This window comes from Pelobates fuscus, chromosome 9 (assembly GCF_036172605.1).
Source record: "Pelobates fuscus isolate aPelFus1 chromosome 9, aPelFus1.pri, whole genome shotgun sequence".
Classification (NCBI taxonomy): domain Eukaryota; kingdom Metazoa; phylum Chordata; class Amphibia; order Anura; family Pelobatidae; genus Pelobates; species Pelobates fuscus.
In genome coordinates, this window is record NC_086325.1 from 172865765 (window position 1) to 172883234 (window position 17470).

At 45.5% G+C, this 17470-nt stretch overlaps 1 protein-coding gene and 1 non-coding gene across 2 annotated transcripts; both read right to left on the reverse strand.

Moving 5' to 3' along the window:
* Positions 1–4613: 4613 nt before the first annotated feature.
* RPL10 (ribosomal protein L10) lies at positions 4614–16343 on the reverse strand. The gene is made up of 6 exons (XM_063433185.1): positions 16233–16343; positions 13429–13487; positions 11591–11698; positions 8481–8619; positions 8024–8186; positions 4614–4842 (listed from the first exon to the last, which is right to left on the reverse strand). The coding sequence occupies exons 1-6, from the start codon at positions 16253–16255 to the stop codon at positions 4687–4689; spliced, it is 648 nt and encodes a 215-aa protein (XP_063289255.1). The 5' UTR covers positions 16256–16343; the 3' UTR covers positions 4614–4686.
* LOC134573798 (small nucleolar RNA SNORA70) lies at positions 8249–8382 on the reverse strand. The gene has a single exon (XR_010085358.1). It is a non-coding gene; the product is annotated as a small nucleolar RNA SNORA70 (small nucleolar RNA).
* Positions 16344–17470: the final 1127 nt, after the last annotated feature.

The window sequence follows — 17470 nt, forward strand, 5'->3', positions numbered from 1 at the left end:
ATAGTGGTTCAGGTGGGGGGGGGGAGAAGTTACGGTGCCTAACTAGTGCCTGACTATGTCTGGGCCTCGTTATGGGTCTGTGGGTCATGGTGGCAGGGCCTATGTGAAAGCACTCACTGTGCCCTAAATTCGGTTATCGGTGTGGGGTGGGCTATGGCTGACTAGCTTCAGTCTACAACATTGTGGTGCGTGGGTTTCTCCACGTCATCTTGCTGCCTCAGGGTTTTGCTGTGGTAGTTGCACTGGGTGCTTTCTCCTTCGGGTAATATAGCGTTCGGGTTCCAGCGGTGGGTAGGCGTCGTCGTATCGTGGGTGTGGGAAGTTTGCAGCAAGCCTTCTGGCATTTCCAACTTGGTGAATAGTGCCGGAGCTTCGGCGATTTCTGAAATTGAGTACGATGTTTCCCCGTGTTTCACTCTTAGGATGCGTGGAGATCTCCAGCTATGTTCTTTGTTATGGCTTCGGAGCACAGTTGTGAGTGGCTGCAGCGCTTTGCGCCAGTGTAGCGTGTCGCCGGTGAGGTCGGCGAAAAACGAAAGCGTCATGTCTTCGAAGCTAAGTGGTGTTCTTCCCTTCAAAGCTGCTTGCACCATCGCTTTGTCGGCACCTGTCCGGAACCGCACTATCAGGTCCCTGGACGCCTGCTCTGGTGCCCTATTAGGTTTTGGGATTCTGAAATGGCTGTCCAGAGTGAGGTTCTTGGCCTGTTTGGGCTCTAGCAGGTGGGTTATGAGCCTCCTTAGGAGGTGCGGGAGCTCAGACGCGGGAGTACTCTCCGGATTTTCAGATTGTTTCGGCGTCTAGCATCCTCCAGCACGGCAAATCAGAGGTCTGAGGCTGCTTGTTTCTTGGTGAGGGTTTGTACCTCTTGTTGAAGTTAGGTGACCTGCTGGGTTAGGTGCTCTGAGGTGGTCTCCACTGTCCCTATGCGGCCTACCAGGCCTGTAATGTCTGCCCGGAGTAAGGCCACATCCGCCTGGATTGTTTTCTGCAGGGCCCCAAGCATATTTTCCAGCATAGTCGCAGTGATCGGCCTGGAGTCAGTCCCCTGAGGCTTCTGGAAGGGTTGAGCTGGTATCGCGTGCTCCTCTCCCTCTTCATCCAGAGAAAGCTCGGAGTCATTATAGAAGTCTCCCATGACGGCGGCCATTTTGGGCCCTTGTGCTCCGTATGCTTGGCGGAACAAATCTCCGATATTCGTGCCGGGTTTGGGTTTTTCGGGCTTTAATTTTTTGGTTTTCCTGCCCATGCTTGTGAGGGGTGATTTTGCTGCTGTTTTGCGGCTCCGTTTTCGTTTTTTTTTTACCGGGTTTTTAGCTTTTTCCCCGGAGCTCGTTGCTTGTGCGGCCGCTCTGCTTCGTTGCTTGGCCACATTTATTTTAACTGTATAACACTACGTTATTATTTACTTTGTAGATCGGTCAGCAGTGGAGAGACTCACTATTGATTGGTTCTGGGTGCGTGAAGTGAGGCCTGAAAGTTACAGGGAGAGAAGAAATGGAGAGACTCACTATTGATTGGTTCTGGGTGCGTGAAGTGAGGCCTCAAAGTTACAGGGAGAGGAGAAATGGAATGACTATTGATTGGTTCTGGGTGCGTGAAGTGAGGCCTGAAAGTTACAGGGAGAGGAGAAAGGGAGAGACTCACTATTGATTGGTTCTGGGTGCGTGAAGTGAGGCCTGAAAGTTACAGGGAGATGATAAATGGAGAGACTCACTATTGATTGGTTTTGGGTGCGTGAAGTGATGCCTGAAAGTTACAGGGAGATGAGAAATGGAGAGACTCACTATTGATTGGTTCTGGGTGCGTGAAGTGATGCCTGAAAGTTACAGGGAGAGGAGAAATGGAGAGACTCACTATTGATTGGTTCTGGGTGCGTGAAGTGATGCCTGAAAGTTACAGGGAGAGGAGAAATGGAGAGACTCACTATTGATTGGTTCTGGGTGCGTGAAGTGATGCCTGAAAGTTACAGGGAGAGGAGAAATGGAGAGACTCACTATTGATTGGTTCTGGGTGCGTGAAGTGATGCCTGAAAGTTACAGGGAGAGGAGAAATGGAGAGACTCACTATTGATTGGTTCTGGGTGCGTGAAGTGAGGCCTGAAAGTTACAGGGAGAGGAGCAGGACCGGACTGGGATAAAAATTCGGCCCAGGCATTTTTTTTATCACAGCGCCCCCCACTAAGAAGGGGGCAGGGCAGAGAGAGTGTGTTTTGTCATCACTAACGACAAACACGCCCCCTCTCAAAGTGCAGGCCAGAGCAGACCATGCGCAGAGCTCTGCTAAAGAGCTCTAGCATGAGAAAAAAGCCCTGTATTTGTTCTGCACAGTGCAAGCAAATTTAATAACATGCTTGCACTGTGTTTCCTTGCAACTTGTCTCTGGTGTCTCTATAAATGGATACCAGGAGACAAAAAGGCCAGGAAAGAGTATTGTGCATGTGTTTGGAGCCTGCTTGTGGGATTGTGTGTGTGTAGAGTGAGCTGATTGTGGTATTATGTAAAAAGGTCGGTTTTAGTTGTGTAGTGTTTGTGGTGTAATGTAATGCATATGTGGCATGGGGCTGTAGAGAATGTGTGTATAGGGGATGTAGCAAGTGTGTGTGTGTGTGTGCGCAGGTCTATGAAAGTGGGCCGGTGAGGGAGATCTTTGATCTGTCGTGGCAAACAGCGGGGCCGGCGCTCGGATAGTGCCGGCCCTGCAAAGACCGGCAGGGGAGATCCTGGGAGAACATATCTGACTGGTCCCTCCCATAATACATAGATAACACCTTTTCTTACAGCCATTAGGGAGCGAAATATTGCATTACAATCTCTCTTGCCAATAGGATTAAAAAAACTTTTGGATCAATAGGAGCTTTAAATGATGTGGCCTTTATCACTGTAATTTCTTTGCATGGGATACAGATTTTAATTCATAGTTAGACTGAAGAGACATGTAGATCAAGTTCAGCCTTCCTCACATCTATTTTTAAAATGTAAAAAAAAAAAACTGAAGCACTTCCAATTTTGCATCAAACTGTGTGTGTGGGGGGCAGGGGAGGAAATCCTTATTTACCCCAAAATGGCAGTCAGAATAATCCTTGGATTAGGCAGCTATTCCCCTACATTGAAAAGTTATCATTGAATATTGTTTTTGCAAGTCTGTATCCAGTAGTTGCTGTTTAAACATCTGTACAGACTCTTCAGGCAGGGAATTCCACAGCCTTATTGTTCATCCTGGGAAGGGGACCCTTTCCTTCGTCTTAGACTAAATCTTTCTTCCAGTCCTAACACCTAACCTCGTGTCCTATTTATGAATAAATATCCACAAAGTGGTTTGTATTGGCCCTGGATATATTTGTATAATGTTATCATATCCCCCCTCTGGGGCAATACTTTCCCAAACTTCACAGAATTCATTTTGCCTTTCTTCATAGCTAAAGGCTTTATTGCTTTTATTAATTTTGTAGCCAATCTCTGCACATTCTAGTGCCATAATATCCTTCGTTAAAGGACCACTTCAGCTTAATGAAGTGGTCTGGGTGCCAGGTCCTTCTAAGGTTAACCCATTTTTTTCCATAAACATAGCAGTTTCAGGGAAACTGCTGTTTGTGAATGGGTTAAGCCTTCCCCTATTTCCTCTAGTGGCTGTCTCACTGACAGCCGCTAGAGGCGCTTGCGTGATTCTCACTGTGAAAATCAGTGAGAGCACACAAGCGTCCATAGGAAAGCTTTCCTATGAGACCGGCTGAATGCACGTGCAGCTCTTGCCGCGCGTGCGCATTCAGCCGACGGGGAGGAGAGCTCTCCGCCCACCGCTGGAAAAAGGTAAGTTTTTACCCCTTTCCAGAGCCGGGCAGGAGGGGGTCCCTGAGGGTGGGGGCACCCTCAGGGCACTAGAGTGGTCCTTTAACAAACATCCAGACTAGACTTTAGTCAACGTGAATTGCATTTTTGATAGAGTAGAAGTTTGGTCTGGATTAGCAATCATATAAATGTCAGACTCTGGTTTATATAGCACATTGAGCGTCGTTGGGAAATGCTACAGACATACAACAGGTGCAGGAGGGCACATTTGGAGCTGGGGTCCCCAAAAGGTAGAGCCACAGATGTTTTAAACTACAGCTTCCATGATGCTTTGCCATTCTAGAAACATACAAAGCATCATGGGAGTTGTAGTTCAACATGTGGGGTCTACCTTTTGGGCACCCCTGATTTAGGGCATCTTGGTACACCCGTTACCAGCCATACCATTAAGTTTCATTATACCCCAGCCAACTCTCCAATACAATGGAGAATAGTGTATAACTACACAATGTAATGGCAGGTATACCTTCTGTTGATTTACATAATTGATCTGATGTGAATCCAACTTGCTGCATCTCCCATTAAATTCACCCTAGAAATGTAAGAAAAGGTTTGACTTACAGTAATCTATTAATTCCACCTAAAATGGTGAGTAAAATAGCTTTTTGGGCAAACTGCCCTTTTCTTGTAGTTTGTTTTGCAGTGAAATGTGCAAAGATTTGAAATTGTATTTTTACAGTGCCATTCTATCTGCTCTAGACTTACATTAAATTATTGAATTTAAATTAATATACTTTGTTCAGGATACAATAATTTGCACACAAAGCTTGTAGATAGAGATTTATTGGTAAAAGATCTCAATATCCTTTAAGTGTTTATTCCATGGTTTAAAGCAGCTTCATGCAGCATGCAATGCCCGCCATTTATCCAGAGGGCCGCTGTTTGGCATATATTTAACTCCACAACCATCTGGAACGAGCCGCTTTTCTGCTACCATGGCCTCAAACTCGTCAGCGTTGAACTTTGTAAATCCCCATTTCTTAGAGATATGGATCTGAGGGATAAAATAAATTATATATAAATGATTCAGAAAAGATCTTCGTTACAAGGTAACACTTTAGTAAACACAATACAAGGCACTACATGTACTAAGCTATTCCAAAACAAACTTTACATTTGAAAACACAATGAGGGATCATCCTCACCGAATGCTGGGCACGGGCCACTAAATTCTCTATGGATTTTCAGAATGCCAAAACCGCAAACCCTTAATGGCAGCTAAGCAAGCTCAGAATAGCTACTGAAAGCCATCAGCAATTCCAAGACCATAATATCAAAAACCCATCTGAATTATAGCTTTAACGGAGACTCGTTTATTGAATATAGTATTATATAACGAATGTCTAAGGATACGATAGCAAGAAAATTACACATCCAATGCATTGATTACCACAGGGCTTAACACTTCAAGTGTTCCACAACTAAAGAGGTGTCAAAGTTACAGCAAGCCTGGTGGGTCCCAGACATGTACAGGGGAATTGTTCACTCGCCAATTGGAATGGAATCTGCAATTATTATCACAGACAGAAAGGACTTATTGCTTATTCCTTCATTAATGGACATTTACTTTGATGCGCACTCTGTTTCAAATATAGCGGTAATACCCTGCCCGTAAGGATGTGCAAGATCCCCAATGACAAAAGCAGCACTGCTTACTGAAACATTGCTACAAAGTTTAAAGCCGGCTGCATTTGAGCACAATGTCCAAATAGAAACAAATTGTAAAATGATATTTAAAAACCTTTAACAATCTCCGCCATTCCTTAACCCCTTCAGGACGGAGTCAATAGTGCACGTTCTGATCAAAACAAAACGTAAACAAAAACTGGAATTTGCGCTATATGTCTGTTTACCCGTAGTTCCCCTCTTTCATATTAAATGCACCCACACTTATTATATATAATTTTGTTCAGGAGAAACAGGGCTTTCATTTCATATAAAATATTTGTATTTGAAACAATTTATTATGAATAAAATTAAAAAAAACTGAGAAATTTGAATTTTTTTTTTAAATTTGTAGTTCCGCCTCACATTTTAGCTGTAAATGTCATAATACTGTTAGGTTTTACGGCAACAAAATGCACATATTTGTAATCAGCGATGTCTCACGAGTACAACAGTACCCCCCATTAACAGGTTTTATGGTGTTTTGGAAAGTTACAGGGTCAAATATAGAACGTTCCATTTTCAAATTGAAATTTGCCAGATTAGTAATGTTACCTTTGAGACGGTGTGGTAGCCCAGGAATGAGAATTACCCCCATAATGGCATACCATTTGAAAAAGTAGACAACCCAAGGTATTGAACGTGGGGTATGTTTAGTTTTTTTTAGTAGCCACTTAGTCACAAACTCTGGCCAAAGTTAGCGTTCATATTTGTTTTTGTGTGAAAAAAGCAAAAAACTAATATTTGGCCAGTGTTTGTGACTAAGTGGCTACTAAAAATGACTGGACATACCCCATTTGCAATACCTTGGGTTGTCTACTTTTGCAAATGGTATGCCATCATGGGGGTAATTCTTATTCCTGGGCTACCATACGGTCTCAAAGGCAACATAACTAATCTGGCAAATTTCAATGTCAAAAAAATGAAATACAAGCCTTATATGTGACTCTCTAACTTTCCAAAACACCATAAAACCTGTACATGTGGGGTACTGTTATTCTCGGGAGATTTCACTAAACACAAATATTAGTGTTTTAAAACAGTAAAACATATTACAACAATAATATAGTCCATAAAAGTGCAGTTTGTTTGTAAAAAATGCAAAAAACGTCACTTTTACTTAAAATATCATCGTTGTAATACAATTTACCAGTTTTAAACACTAATATTTGAGTTCAGCGAAGTCTCCCGAGTAAAACAGTACCCCCTATGTACAGGTTTTATGGTGTCTTGGAGTGTTACAGGGTCTAATATAGTGCATGCGAATTAAATTCTCTGCACTTTCTCCCTGTGTTGTCAGGCATGTCAATCAAATTTTAATTAATCAAATGACATAATTATGTTAAAAAATTACTTAAATATACACGTAGAATTTTAATATATATGCATTTATAGGTATATAAATTCTATGTGTATACTAATGTAATCTTTTATGTAATTATATGTATTTATCTCTATATATATTTGCGGTTATTTGTATTTTATATATAGATAGATATATATAGAATGTCATTCTAAGTGTATTCTGTTTCCAATATATATATATTAATAACAAAATACAGTTACAATGAAATTACATATGAATATATAATTTATTTTATATTTTGTTTCAATATTTTATTTATTTATTTAATTATTTTATTTATTTATTATTGTAATTATGCGTATATATATACAATATATATGTAGATCTATTATATATAATATATATACATATATATATGTAACGTCATTCTAAGTGTATTTTAATATTAAATTATATACTAATATTAATATTAAAATACATTACGTATGACGTTACATATATATAATATGTATATATATTATATATATAATATGTATACATATTATATATATATAAAAAGGCATTTAATTTATTTTATAACATTTTAATATTTATTTTTTTACACTACCTACCAGCAGGGGGACTGTCTAATATTTTAAACAGTCCCCCTGCTGGCAGATCCATAGCCAGCTATAGGGGGCCATGTGATCGCTCTTTGAGAGCGATCACATGGCCCCCGGGGGCCTCATTTGCCGGAGGGGGGCTGCCTGGGCTCTCAGACAGCCCCCCAGAAGAGGATCGCGGCGGAGGTGAGTACACCTCTGCTCCTGGGGCTGCAAGCCGTTACGGCGTTCTATGCCGCCGCAACGGCTTTAAAGCCCTTTAAAGCCGCGACGGCATAGAACGCCGTAACGGCGTTAAGGGGTTAAAGAGAAAACTAAATCAATTCACTTCTCTCCCTCCTTGACTGTAGACAAAAGTATGACCTTTTCGTTCTATTACTGTTTGGAGGGAGTCATTTCGTGACATTTAATTAGTGAAATGGGCTCTGGCAGAAAAATGTATTCCTCTAGAACCAGCTAATCATTCCTGGATTATAAAGGCCAGACTTGGACAAAAATTTAGCAAAGCAAGTTAGTGTCAAAACTATTTTGGTAAATCAAGTTGAAACCCCCCAAAAAATCCCAATTACAAGCTAAGGAAACTAATTTATCAAGTGTCTTACCTTCTGCCTCCCAGGGAATTTGAACTTTGCCCTTCGCAGAGCTTCAACAACATGTTCTTTATTCTGTGTTTTGGTGCGAATAGACATGATCACCTGGCCAATGTTCACTCGTGCCACTGTGCCCTGGGGCTTTCCAAAGGCACCACGCATCCCGGTCTGAAGTCTGATAATAGACAAGTTTAGTGATTGCCAAAAGATGGTGCAACAAAGATCAGTTAAAAGAATGGATGTTTCCAAGGCCCCTTAGAGTACCCTGTATGGTAAACAAAGCACATACACAGCCCAGGAACTTTATGTATGCAGCCATTGCACACCAGCAACTGATCGCAGCAAATGATGGTCGGCTTAATTGACTGCAAATGTTTTAATTCTTAAATGTAGCAGAAAGATTGAATTGAAGACTCCACTGAGAAAAATTGTGACATACAGTTCTTAAGACATGCATTTATTAGCTTACCTATCAGCACCGGCACAGGATAACATCTTGTTGATGCGGATGACATGGAAGGGATGCAGACGCACTCTAATGTGGAAGCCATCTTTACCACAACTCTTCACCATGTATTTGTTGGCACAAATACGGGCCGCTTCAAGAGCTAGAAAAATATGTTCATCTTAAGATATTACCAATGCAGGTGGTAAGTGAACAAATACGGTAAAAACAGGCAGGCTTGCCAGTACCAGACACTAATAAGTGCAACTTGTTATCTACTTGTGATAGCAAACCTTTCTGAGCACATGTGCCCAAATTGCAACTTGAATTAAACAAAAGCAGAGGGCAGGCTGTGTGATGTGCTCTGAGTCTTCCTATATTTTTAAAGGACCACTATAGCTCAATGAAGTGGTCTGGGTGCCAGACCAATTAGTTTCAACCCTGCAGCTGAAAACATAGCATGTTTCACTGAGGGTTAATCCAGTCACTATTGGCTATCTCACTGAGCTGCTAGAGGTGCTTCCACGATTCTCACTGAAATTACAGCGAGAAGACAATGGACGTCCATAGGAAAGCATTGAGTAATGCTTTCATATGGGCTGTTTGAATGCAGGGGTGGAGAGTTCCCCCACAGTGGGAGCCCGGCACTGGTGAAAGGTAAGTGTCTGAAGGGGTTTTAACCCCTTCAGCCCAGCAGGAGAGGAACATAATGATCCTATACTGCCAGGAAAACTAGTTTGGTTTTCTGGCACTACAGTGCACCTTTAATGCATTTCAATTAAACACTTAGCCTCCTACATGCAAAGATGTAAGTAGGAGAGGGCAATCTTCCCTGGTGTTTGTGGGGGACCCAATGTGTCTCGTGATCTAGTGGTGGAGTGGATAGCCTGAATCTCCAAATAGTAAAGGAGAAAGTGATATTAATATGGTTTCCACCAAGTGTGGTAGGCGCAAGGACCACGATGAATCAAGCAACAGAACACTCCAAACACCTCAAGCACTTTAGATTATTGAAGTGTTTTGTAAAATGAAATTACACTTCACATATCAAGTGCAAATTTCAATAGAGATTTAAATGTCAGACAACCAGTCCTGTTACTTCTTTGTTTAGCTAAAATAAGAGGATCTGCATTGGAAAGTCTGCTTGGACAGCCAAACGCTGCAGACAAATTTTTAGCCTTTGCAAGCCACTCTTCGATTCACCCCAAATGGAAAAAATACATGACAAATTATATTGTGGAATGTACCTTTAATATGGTGAAAAGGTACAGACCATGAGCTCTACCATCTTATATACAGCATGAAAACTGCTTTTGATGGGTGGCAGACATACTTCAAACCAATACCTATCCAATGCATTGTATCCCTTTAACCCCTTAAGGACACATGACATGTCATGATTCCCTTTTGTTCCAGAAGTTTGGTCACTAAGGTGTTAAAGACTACATGCTAGCCATACTCGCTCTAAAGTCAGCATACTCGCTCTAAAGTCAGCATACTCGCTCTAAAGTCAGCATACTCGCTCTAAAGTCAGCATACTCGCTCTAAAGTCAGCATACTCGCTCTAAAGTCAGCATACTCGCTCTAAAGTCAGCATACTCGCTCTAAAGTCAGCATACTCGCTCTAAAGTCAGCATACTCGCTCTAAAGTCAGCATACTCGCTCTAAAGTCAGCATACTCGCTCTAAAGTCAGCATACTCGCTCTAAAGTCAGCATACTCGCTCTAAAGTCAGCATACTCGCTCTAAAGTCAGCATACTCGCTCTAAAGTCAGCATACTCGCTCTAAAGTCAGCATACTCGCTCTAAAGTCAGCATACTCGCTCTAAAGTCAGCATACTCGCTCTAAAGTCAGCATACTCGCTCTAAAGTCAGCATACTCGCTCTAAAGTCAGCATACTCGCTCTAAAGTCAGCATACTCGCTCTAAAGTCAGCATACTCGCTCTAAAGTCAGCATACTCGCTCTAAAGTCAGCATACTCGCTCTAAAGTCAGCATACTCGCTCTAAAGTCAGCATACTCGCTCTAAAGTCAGCATACTCGCTCTAAAGTCAGCATACTCGCTCTAAAGTCAGCATACTCGCTCTAAAGTCAGCATACTCGCTCTAAAGTCAGCATACTCGCTCTAAAGTCAGCATACTCGCTCTAAAGTCAGCATACTCGCTCTAAAGTCAGCATACTCGCTCTAAAGTCAGCATACTCGCTCTAAAGTCAGCATACTCGCTCTAAAGTCAGCATACTCGCTCTAAAGTCAGCATACTCGCTCTAAAGTCAGCATACTCGCTCTAAAGTCAGCATACTCGCTCTAAAGTCAGCATACTCGCTCTAAAGTCAGCATACTCGCTCTAAAGTCAGCATACTCGCTCTAAAGTCAGCATACTCGCTCTAAAGTCAGCATACTCGCTCTAAAGTCAGCATACTCGCTCTAAAGTCAGCATACTCGCTCTAAAGTCAGCATACTCGCTCTAAAGTCAGCATACTCGCTCTAAAGTCAGCATACTCGCTCTAAAGTCAGCATACTCGCTCTAAAGTCAGCATACTCGCTCTAAAGTCAGCATACTCGCTCTAAAGTCAGCATACTCGCTCTAAAGTCAGCATACTCGCTCTAAAGTCAGCATACTCGCTCTAAAGTCAGCATACTCGCTCTAAAGTCAGCATACTCGCTCTAAAGTCAGCATACTCGCTCTAAAGTCAGCATACTCGCTCTAAAGTCAGCATACTCGCTCTAAAGTCAGCATACTCGCTCTAAAGTCAGCATACTCGTTGCACTTTAGAGTGGCTTACAGCCCACGAAGATTAGTTCTCTAAAATGTATGCAAAAAAGGGCCAATCATTTTATTCTGCATGGAAAAAAGTAGTTCAAACTAGCAATGAAAGCACACAAAAAAGACAAAGTGGCACCCCAAAGATCCTACTTCACTGTTTTAAGAGATATTTGTGCCATAACTAGAGGTATTCCAAGTCCCAGAACTTTAGCTTAAAGAAGTGGTTGAGTGAGTCTTTAAAGCACCATCTGTTGTGTGCTGAATTGTCTTTTCCCTTGTGAAGTATAGTCTAGAAATTGTAAGTGGAGGCATGGTGTTGTGATACCAGGGGAATACATAGGCCTAGCAGGTATTCTATTGCATAGCATACCTTCTGATGACAGCTGTTCATATTCGTCAGAGACCATGTGTCCACACAACGGGAACTCATCCACTTTTGCCTTCTTTCGTCCCAAGTCAAAGATCCTGATTTTGGCATCTAGATTAGTTGGCAGTTTTCAGTTCATAAGAATTAAACATCATAGCACTTCATGTACATTCTGTCAGTTTGTTTAGGCAGTCTCATTTATAGGAGTTCTAGCCATGTCAATTATTTAGCACTAGTTTAAGGGCTTACAAATGTAACCAAAAAAATGTTAAAACCGGGTTCCAACAAGTCATATTCAAGATCTTTCTATGAGAGACTGGCTTCTTTGAATCTGATCTTCGTTTTACATTAACATTAGCTGAAATTTAAGTCCCACAAAAACAGGATCTTCACCTTGATCAAACTTTGTATTGTCTTGGATGTAGGAGACTTGTGTTTTACTTGTACACATCAACAGTGCACTGAAGTGGTCTGGGTGCAGTGTCCAAGTCCCACTTAGTTAGGCAATGTACATCATTGCAGCCTAAGACACTACAATAATTATATAGTAGGACTAAGACTGCCACCACCACTTCCTGATGGTTAGGAAACTTCACATCTAGCATTAGTTAAAGCCCCATAGGAAAGCATTGAAGCTCACATGCTTAAGAGGCTCCTTTTCCCCAGCATTCCGAGTGGAGATAGGGAGAAGCAGGCAGCAGGCAAAAAAAAAAACATTCCCAAAATGTGCTACTTCCCCTGTGGGGCGTCAGACGCATTTTTAAAAAAGTGCTCTTCTGCCTACTTTCTTCTAGAATATGGTACCAAAGAGCGTGTCCAGGCTCTAGTAATGTCCCACATGGATTATTGTAACCCTCTCCTAATTGGTCTTCCCAAAAACTGTATTGCTCCGCTACAGTCTAATGAATGCCGCTGCCAGACTGATTTTCCTCTAGTCGGTCCTCTCACCCCTTTGTTAGTCTTTACATTGGCTTCCTGTATCCTATATAAGTCAATTCCAACCCATACCTAAAAGCATTGACCAACTCTAGCCCCTCATATCTCTTCGCAGATCCATATGCATGCCTGTGACCTTGTCCTGTCTGCGGCTTGCACCCGTACAGCCAACTCACACACGCAGGACTTCTCACAGGCAGCTCCATTCCTATGGAATAGCCTGCCTAATGCTAGACTCTCCCCTAGTCTTCAGTCCTTTAAGAAGTGCCTTAAAAACCATATTTTAAGGAAAGCTTACGGCCTCCCAGAGTAACCTCTACCTTACATACCTGTCTCTTGCTCTCTCCTAAAGGGCAGCACTCTACTCTCCTCCAGCTCTGCTTCACTCCTATCTATTTTGATTACTATTCCTGGTCCTATTGTGTTTTACACCTCACCCCCAATAGACTAAGCTTGTTTGAGCAGGGCTCTCTTCAACCTATTGTTCCTGCAAGTTTTTCTTGCAATTGTCCTATTTATAGCCAAATTCCCTCTTATATTGTAATGCGCTACGGAATCTGCCAGGCTATATAAATGGCAAAAATACTGTACTTAAACTTTTCTAGCTTTCAAAGGGAAGCTAGCATCTTTGCAAGAAAGCCCTTGTATTCAGCTCAGCCGCTCAGAGCTTTACATCCGGCTGAGGTCTTGTGCATGCATTGTAATGCCGTTCTCACCATGCTGATGACTATAGATGACAATATACATAGATTTAATCAAGCCGCTTTTAACCCCTTAAGTACACATGACGGAAATATTCCGTCATGATTCCCTTGTGTTCTTAAGGGGTTAACTGTAAGAGCATGTCACTTTCTACAGAAAAACACAAATGACTGCTTTTAAGGTTAAACAATGAGAACACATACCTGGAACACCCCTACAGAAGCGAGATTTCGGGTATGGCTTGTTCTTACAGTATCTGTAGCTGAAAAGAATATAAAGTACCATTTCATAATGAAAATACAGGAAGTATTCCAACCATGATCAAAAATATATTATAGTTTGAGAACTTCTGAAAGCCTGCCAAATAGACATTAAGGTTTGTTTAGCTTTGGACAACCGTCCGCTGGCTCAGTTATAAGTTGTACATGAAGTTCAGGCACTTCTACAGAACCCCCAGATGCATGCACACTGCCAACACCTTAAAGGGTCACAAAAGGCACCAAGGTCACTTCATTTTAACGAAGTGGTTTGGATGCAAAGTCCTTTAGTTTTAATTTTATTATGCATTTTTCCTCATTGGGGTACATAAAAAAAAAAGGACACTACACAAAGCATTTCAGCAAGCTAAAGTAATTTAAGAGCCTGGAGTGATCAATACAATGTAAACCATTGCAGGATTAATCATATCTCTAGTACCAGTTCTGACTGTCACAGTAGGTGCTTTCCTGAGAGAAACCAGTCACACTGTCCTAATTAGGCAACGAACACTAGTATTGGGAATATTAACATTTGTTCCTTACTGCTTTAAAGGATGTTTTATTTATTTTTTTTAAATAGGATGATAGGCAGTTAGGATTAAAACAAAGTATAGTGTAATTAACATGGTCCTGTCAGGACTTTGGACCACCTAGTTTTATGCAATTTATGAAAAACGATTGAAACAGATTAGATAAAGTTCACTGGGGTGGCAGACTAATTGGCAATTGCCCATTCAGGTCCCACTAATTACTCGATTTGTTGTAAAGTTAGATGGTCAGCTCTGAGGCCAGGCTTGTACCCACTGCTCTCCCAGCTTTGCTCAGAACTGATCACATTAAGTTTCATACTGAGAGCACAAGCAATGGAGCAGACAGACTGGGGGCAGGTTTGACGCCATTTAGCAGCACGTGGGTAACATCGTGAAAAGCTATTTAACTGGCAGAACACAGAAACAGGACGTTAAAGCAGAGCTGAAATGCCAGCTGTGAACACGAGACCCCCCCGGTAGGACCAGCTAGGAGAGAGACCCCCCCCCCCGGTAGGACCAGCTAGGAGAGAGACCCCCCCCCCCCCGGTAGGACCAGCTAAGAGAGACCCCCCCCCCGGTAGGACCAGCTAGGAGAGAGACCCCCCCCCGGTAGGACCAGCTAAGAGAGAGACCCCCCGGTAGGACCAGCTAAGAGAGAGACCCCCCGGTAGGACCAGCTAAGAGAGAGACCCCCCGGTAGGACCAGCTAAGAGAGAGACCCCCCCGGTAGGACCAGCTAAGAGAGAGACCCCCCGGTAGGACCAGCTAAGAGAGAGACCCCCCCCCCCCCGGTAGGACCAGCTAAGAGAGAGACCCCCCCCCCCCCGGTAGGACCAGCTAAGAGAGAGACCCCCCCCGGTAGGACCAGCTAAGAGAGAGACCCCCCCCCCCCGGTAGGACCAGCTAGCAGAGAGACCCCCCCCCCCGGTAGGACCAGCTAGGAGAGAGACCCCCCCCGGTAGGACCAGCTAGGAGAGAGACCCCCCCCGGTAGGACCAGCTAGGAGAGAGACCCCCCCCGGTAGGACCAGCTAGGAGAGAGACCCCCCCCGGTAGGACCAGCTAGGAGAGAGACCCCCCGCCCCCCCCGGTAGGACCAGCTAGGAGAGAGACCCCCCCCGGTAGGACCAGCTAGGAGAGAGACCCCCCCCGGTAGGACCAGCTAGGAGAGAGACCCCCCCCGGTAGGACCAGCTAGGAGAGAGACCCCCCGCCCCCCCCGGTAGGACCAGCTAGGAGAGAGACCCCCCCCGGTAGGACCAGCTAGGAGAGAGACCCCCCCCCCCCCGGTAGGACCAGCTAGGAGAGAGACCCCCCCCCCCCCGTAGGACCAGCTAGGAGAGAGACCCCCCCCCCCCCGGTAGGACCAGCTAGCAGAGAGACCCCCCCCCGGTAGGACCAGCTAGGAGAGAGACCCCCCCCGGTAGGACCAGCTAGGAGAGAGACCCCCCCCGGTAGGACCAGCTAGGAGAGAGACCCCCCCCGGTAGGACCAGCTAGGAGAGAGACCCCCCCCGGTAGGACCAGCTAGGAGAGAGACCCCCCGCCCCCCCCGGTAGGACCAGCTAGGAGAGAGACCCCCCCCGGTAGGACCAGCTAGGAGAGAGACCCCCCCCCCCCCCGGTAGGACCAGCTAGGAGAGAGACCCCCCCCCCCCGTAGGACCAGCTAGGAGAGAGACCCCCCCCCCCCGGTAGGACCAGCTAGGAGAGAGACCCCCCCCCCCCCGGTAGGACCAGCTAGGAGAGAGACCCCCCCCGGTAGGACCAGCTAGGAGAGAGACCCCCCCCCCCCCCCGGTAGGACCAGCTAGGAGAGAGACCCCCCCCCCGTAGGACCAGCTAGGAGAGAGACCCCCCCCCCCCGGTAGGACCAGCTAGGAGAGAGACCCCCCCCCCCCCCGGTAGGACCAGCTAGGAGAGAGACCCCCCCCCCCCCCCGGTAGGACCAGCTAGGAGAGAGACCCCCCCCCCCCGGTAGGACCAGCTAAGAGAGAGACCCCCCCCCGGTAGGACCAGCTAGGAGAGAGACCCCCCCCGGTAGGACCAGCTAGGAGAGAGACCCCCCCCGGTAGGACCAGCTAGGAGAGAGACCCCCCCCGGTAGGACCAGCTAGGAGAGAGACCCCCCGCCCCCCCCGGTAGGACCAGCTAGGAGAGGCCCCGGGTGAGACCATCGCAGGCAGGAAAGGCCCCGGAGAGGCCGGAGCACGAGGCGTGAACTCACCAGCGGGCGGGTCGGCGGCCCATGGCGACGCAGAGACCTGGAATGAGAGAAGATGGCGGTTAGCGGGCGGTAAGATGGCGGATGGCGGGCCGGAGCAGCCGAGAGAGAACGCGTGGACACACCGAGCACTCACCTCACCAGCAGCCAAAAGGAAACTACGGCGCCTGCGCACTGCCTTTTATATGCGCCCGTCCCTCCCAACGTACGATGCCCCTCCCCCTATATGGATTAACACGGGCTCGTGGCAAACGTGATGACGTCAGAGAGCGCTGATAGCCATTTTTCTTACTGGATAGGGCAAGCTCTAATAGTTAATACATGCAGGAAAACACTACTTTAAATGAACACTAACATGCATTCCTGACCCTATAGTGTTAAAGTGATTCTATAGTGTCAGGAAACCAAAGCCGTTTTCCTGGCACTATATGCTACTAAGGTGCCCCCCCTCCTCCCGCAGTGCTAAAGGGGTTAAACCCCTTCAGTGACTTACCTGAATCTAGCACCAATGTCCCTCTGCGCTGGGACAGGACGGGTTACCAGGTCTCAAGATGGCGGCAGACCACGCATTGCCCCAGACCTCAGAGTAGGACAGACTGCAGCTTTTGATGATATCTGTGCACAGTTTTGGTGCTATGTCCACACATGGGCACTCCAAGCAGTTTCCTTCCCTCAACATGCAGTTCCAGAGGGCTCCTTGTCCTACTCCCCACATTCTGAGCCAGGAGCCCAGAAGGGGCTTCAACACAGATATCGTCCACAATGGGAGGAGAACTCATTAACGGGACTCTCTCGGTGTGGCAGAAATGCATTTGCCACGTGTTCTTGGAGGGGTCTGCTTGCCAGCCTCCTCCCAAAAGACTATGGTCCCTTTAAAAACTAAAGGAACAGGGGGCCGGGCCTGACTGCTGACTGAACAGGACGCGGGGTGAGGGAGCTCCTCAACCCTAAAGCATATATATGCTAAAAAAAAACGATAATCTGCCCCACAATCTCACCCAGCAAGGATATACCTTGATTCGGGAACAAACAGGCAGCATTGGTGTGAAAACCCAACGGCGAAACACACCCACGGTGAAGAGGGCGCCTTGCGGCCTACTAATAGACACCGGGCGGGAGACGCGGCCGGTCTCCTGTCCACTACTCGACTCGCAGGCAGCTTGGGTCTCGCTTTCCCCCCCTCTGGGCCGGTGGGGGTCATCCCGGTCCCCGCTGGGCCACATGATAAGGTCCTCCCGGGT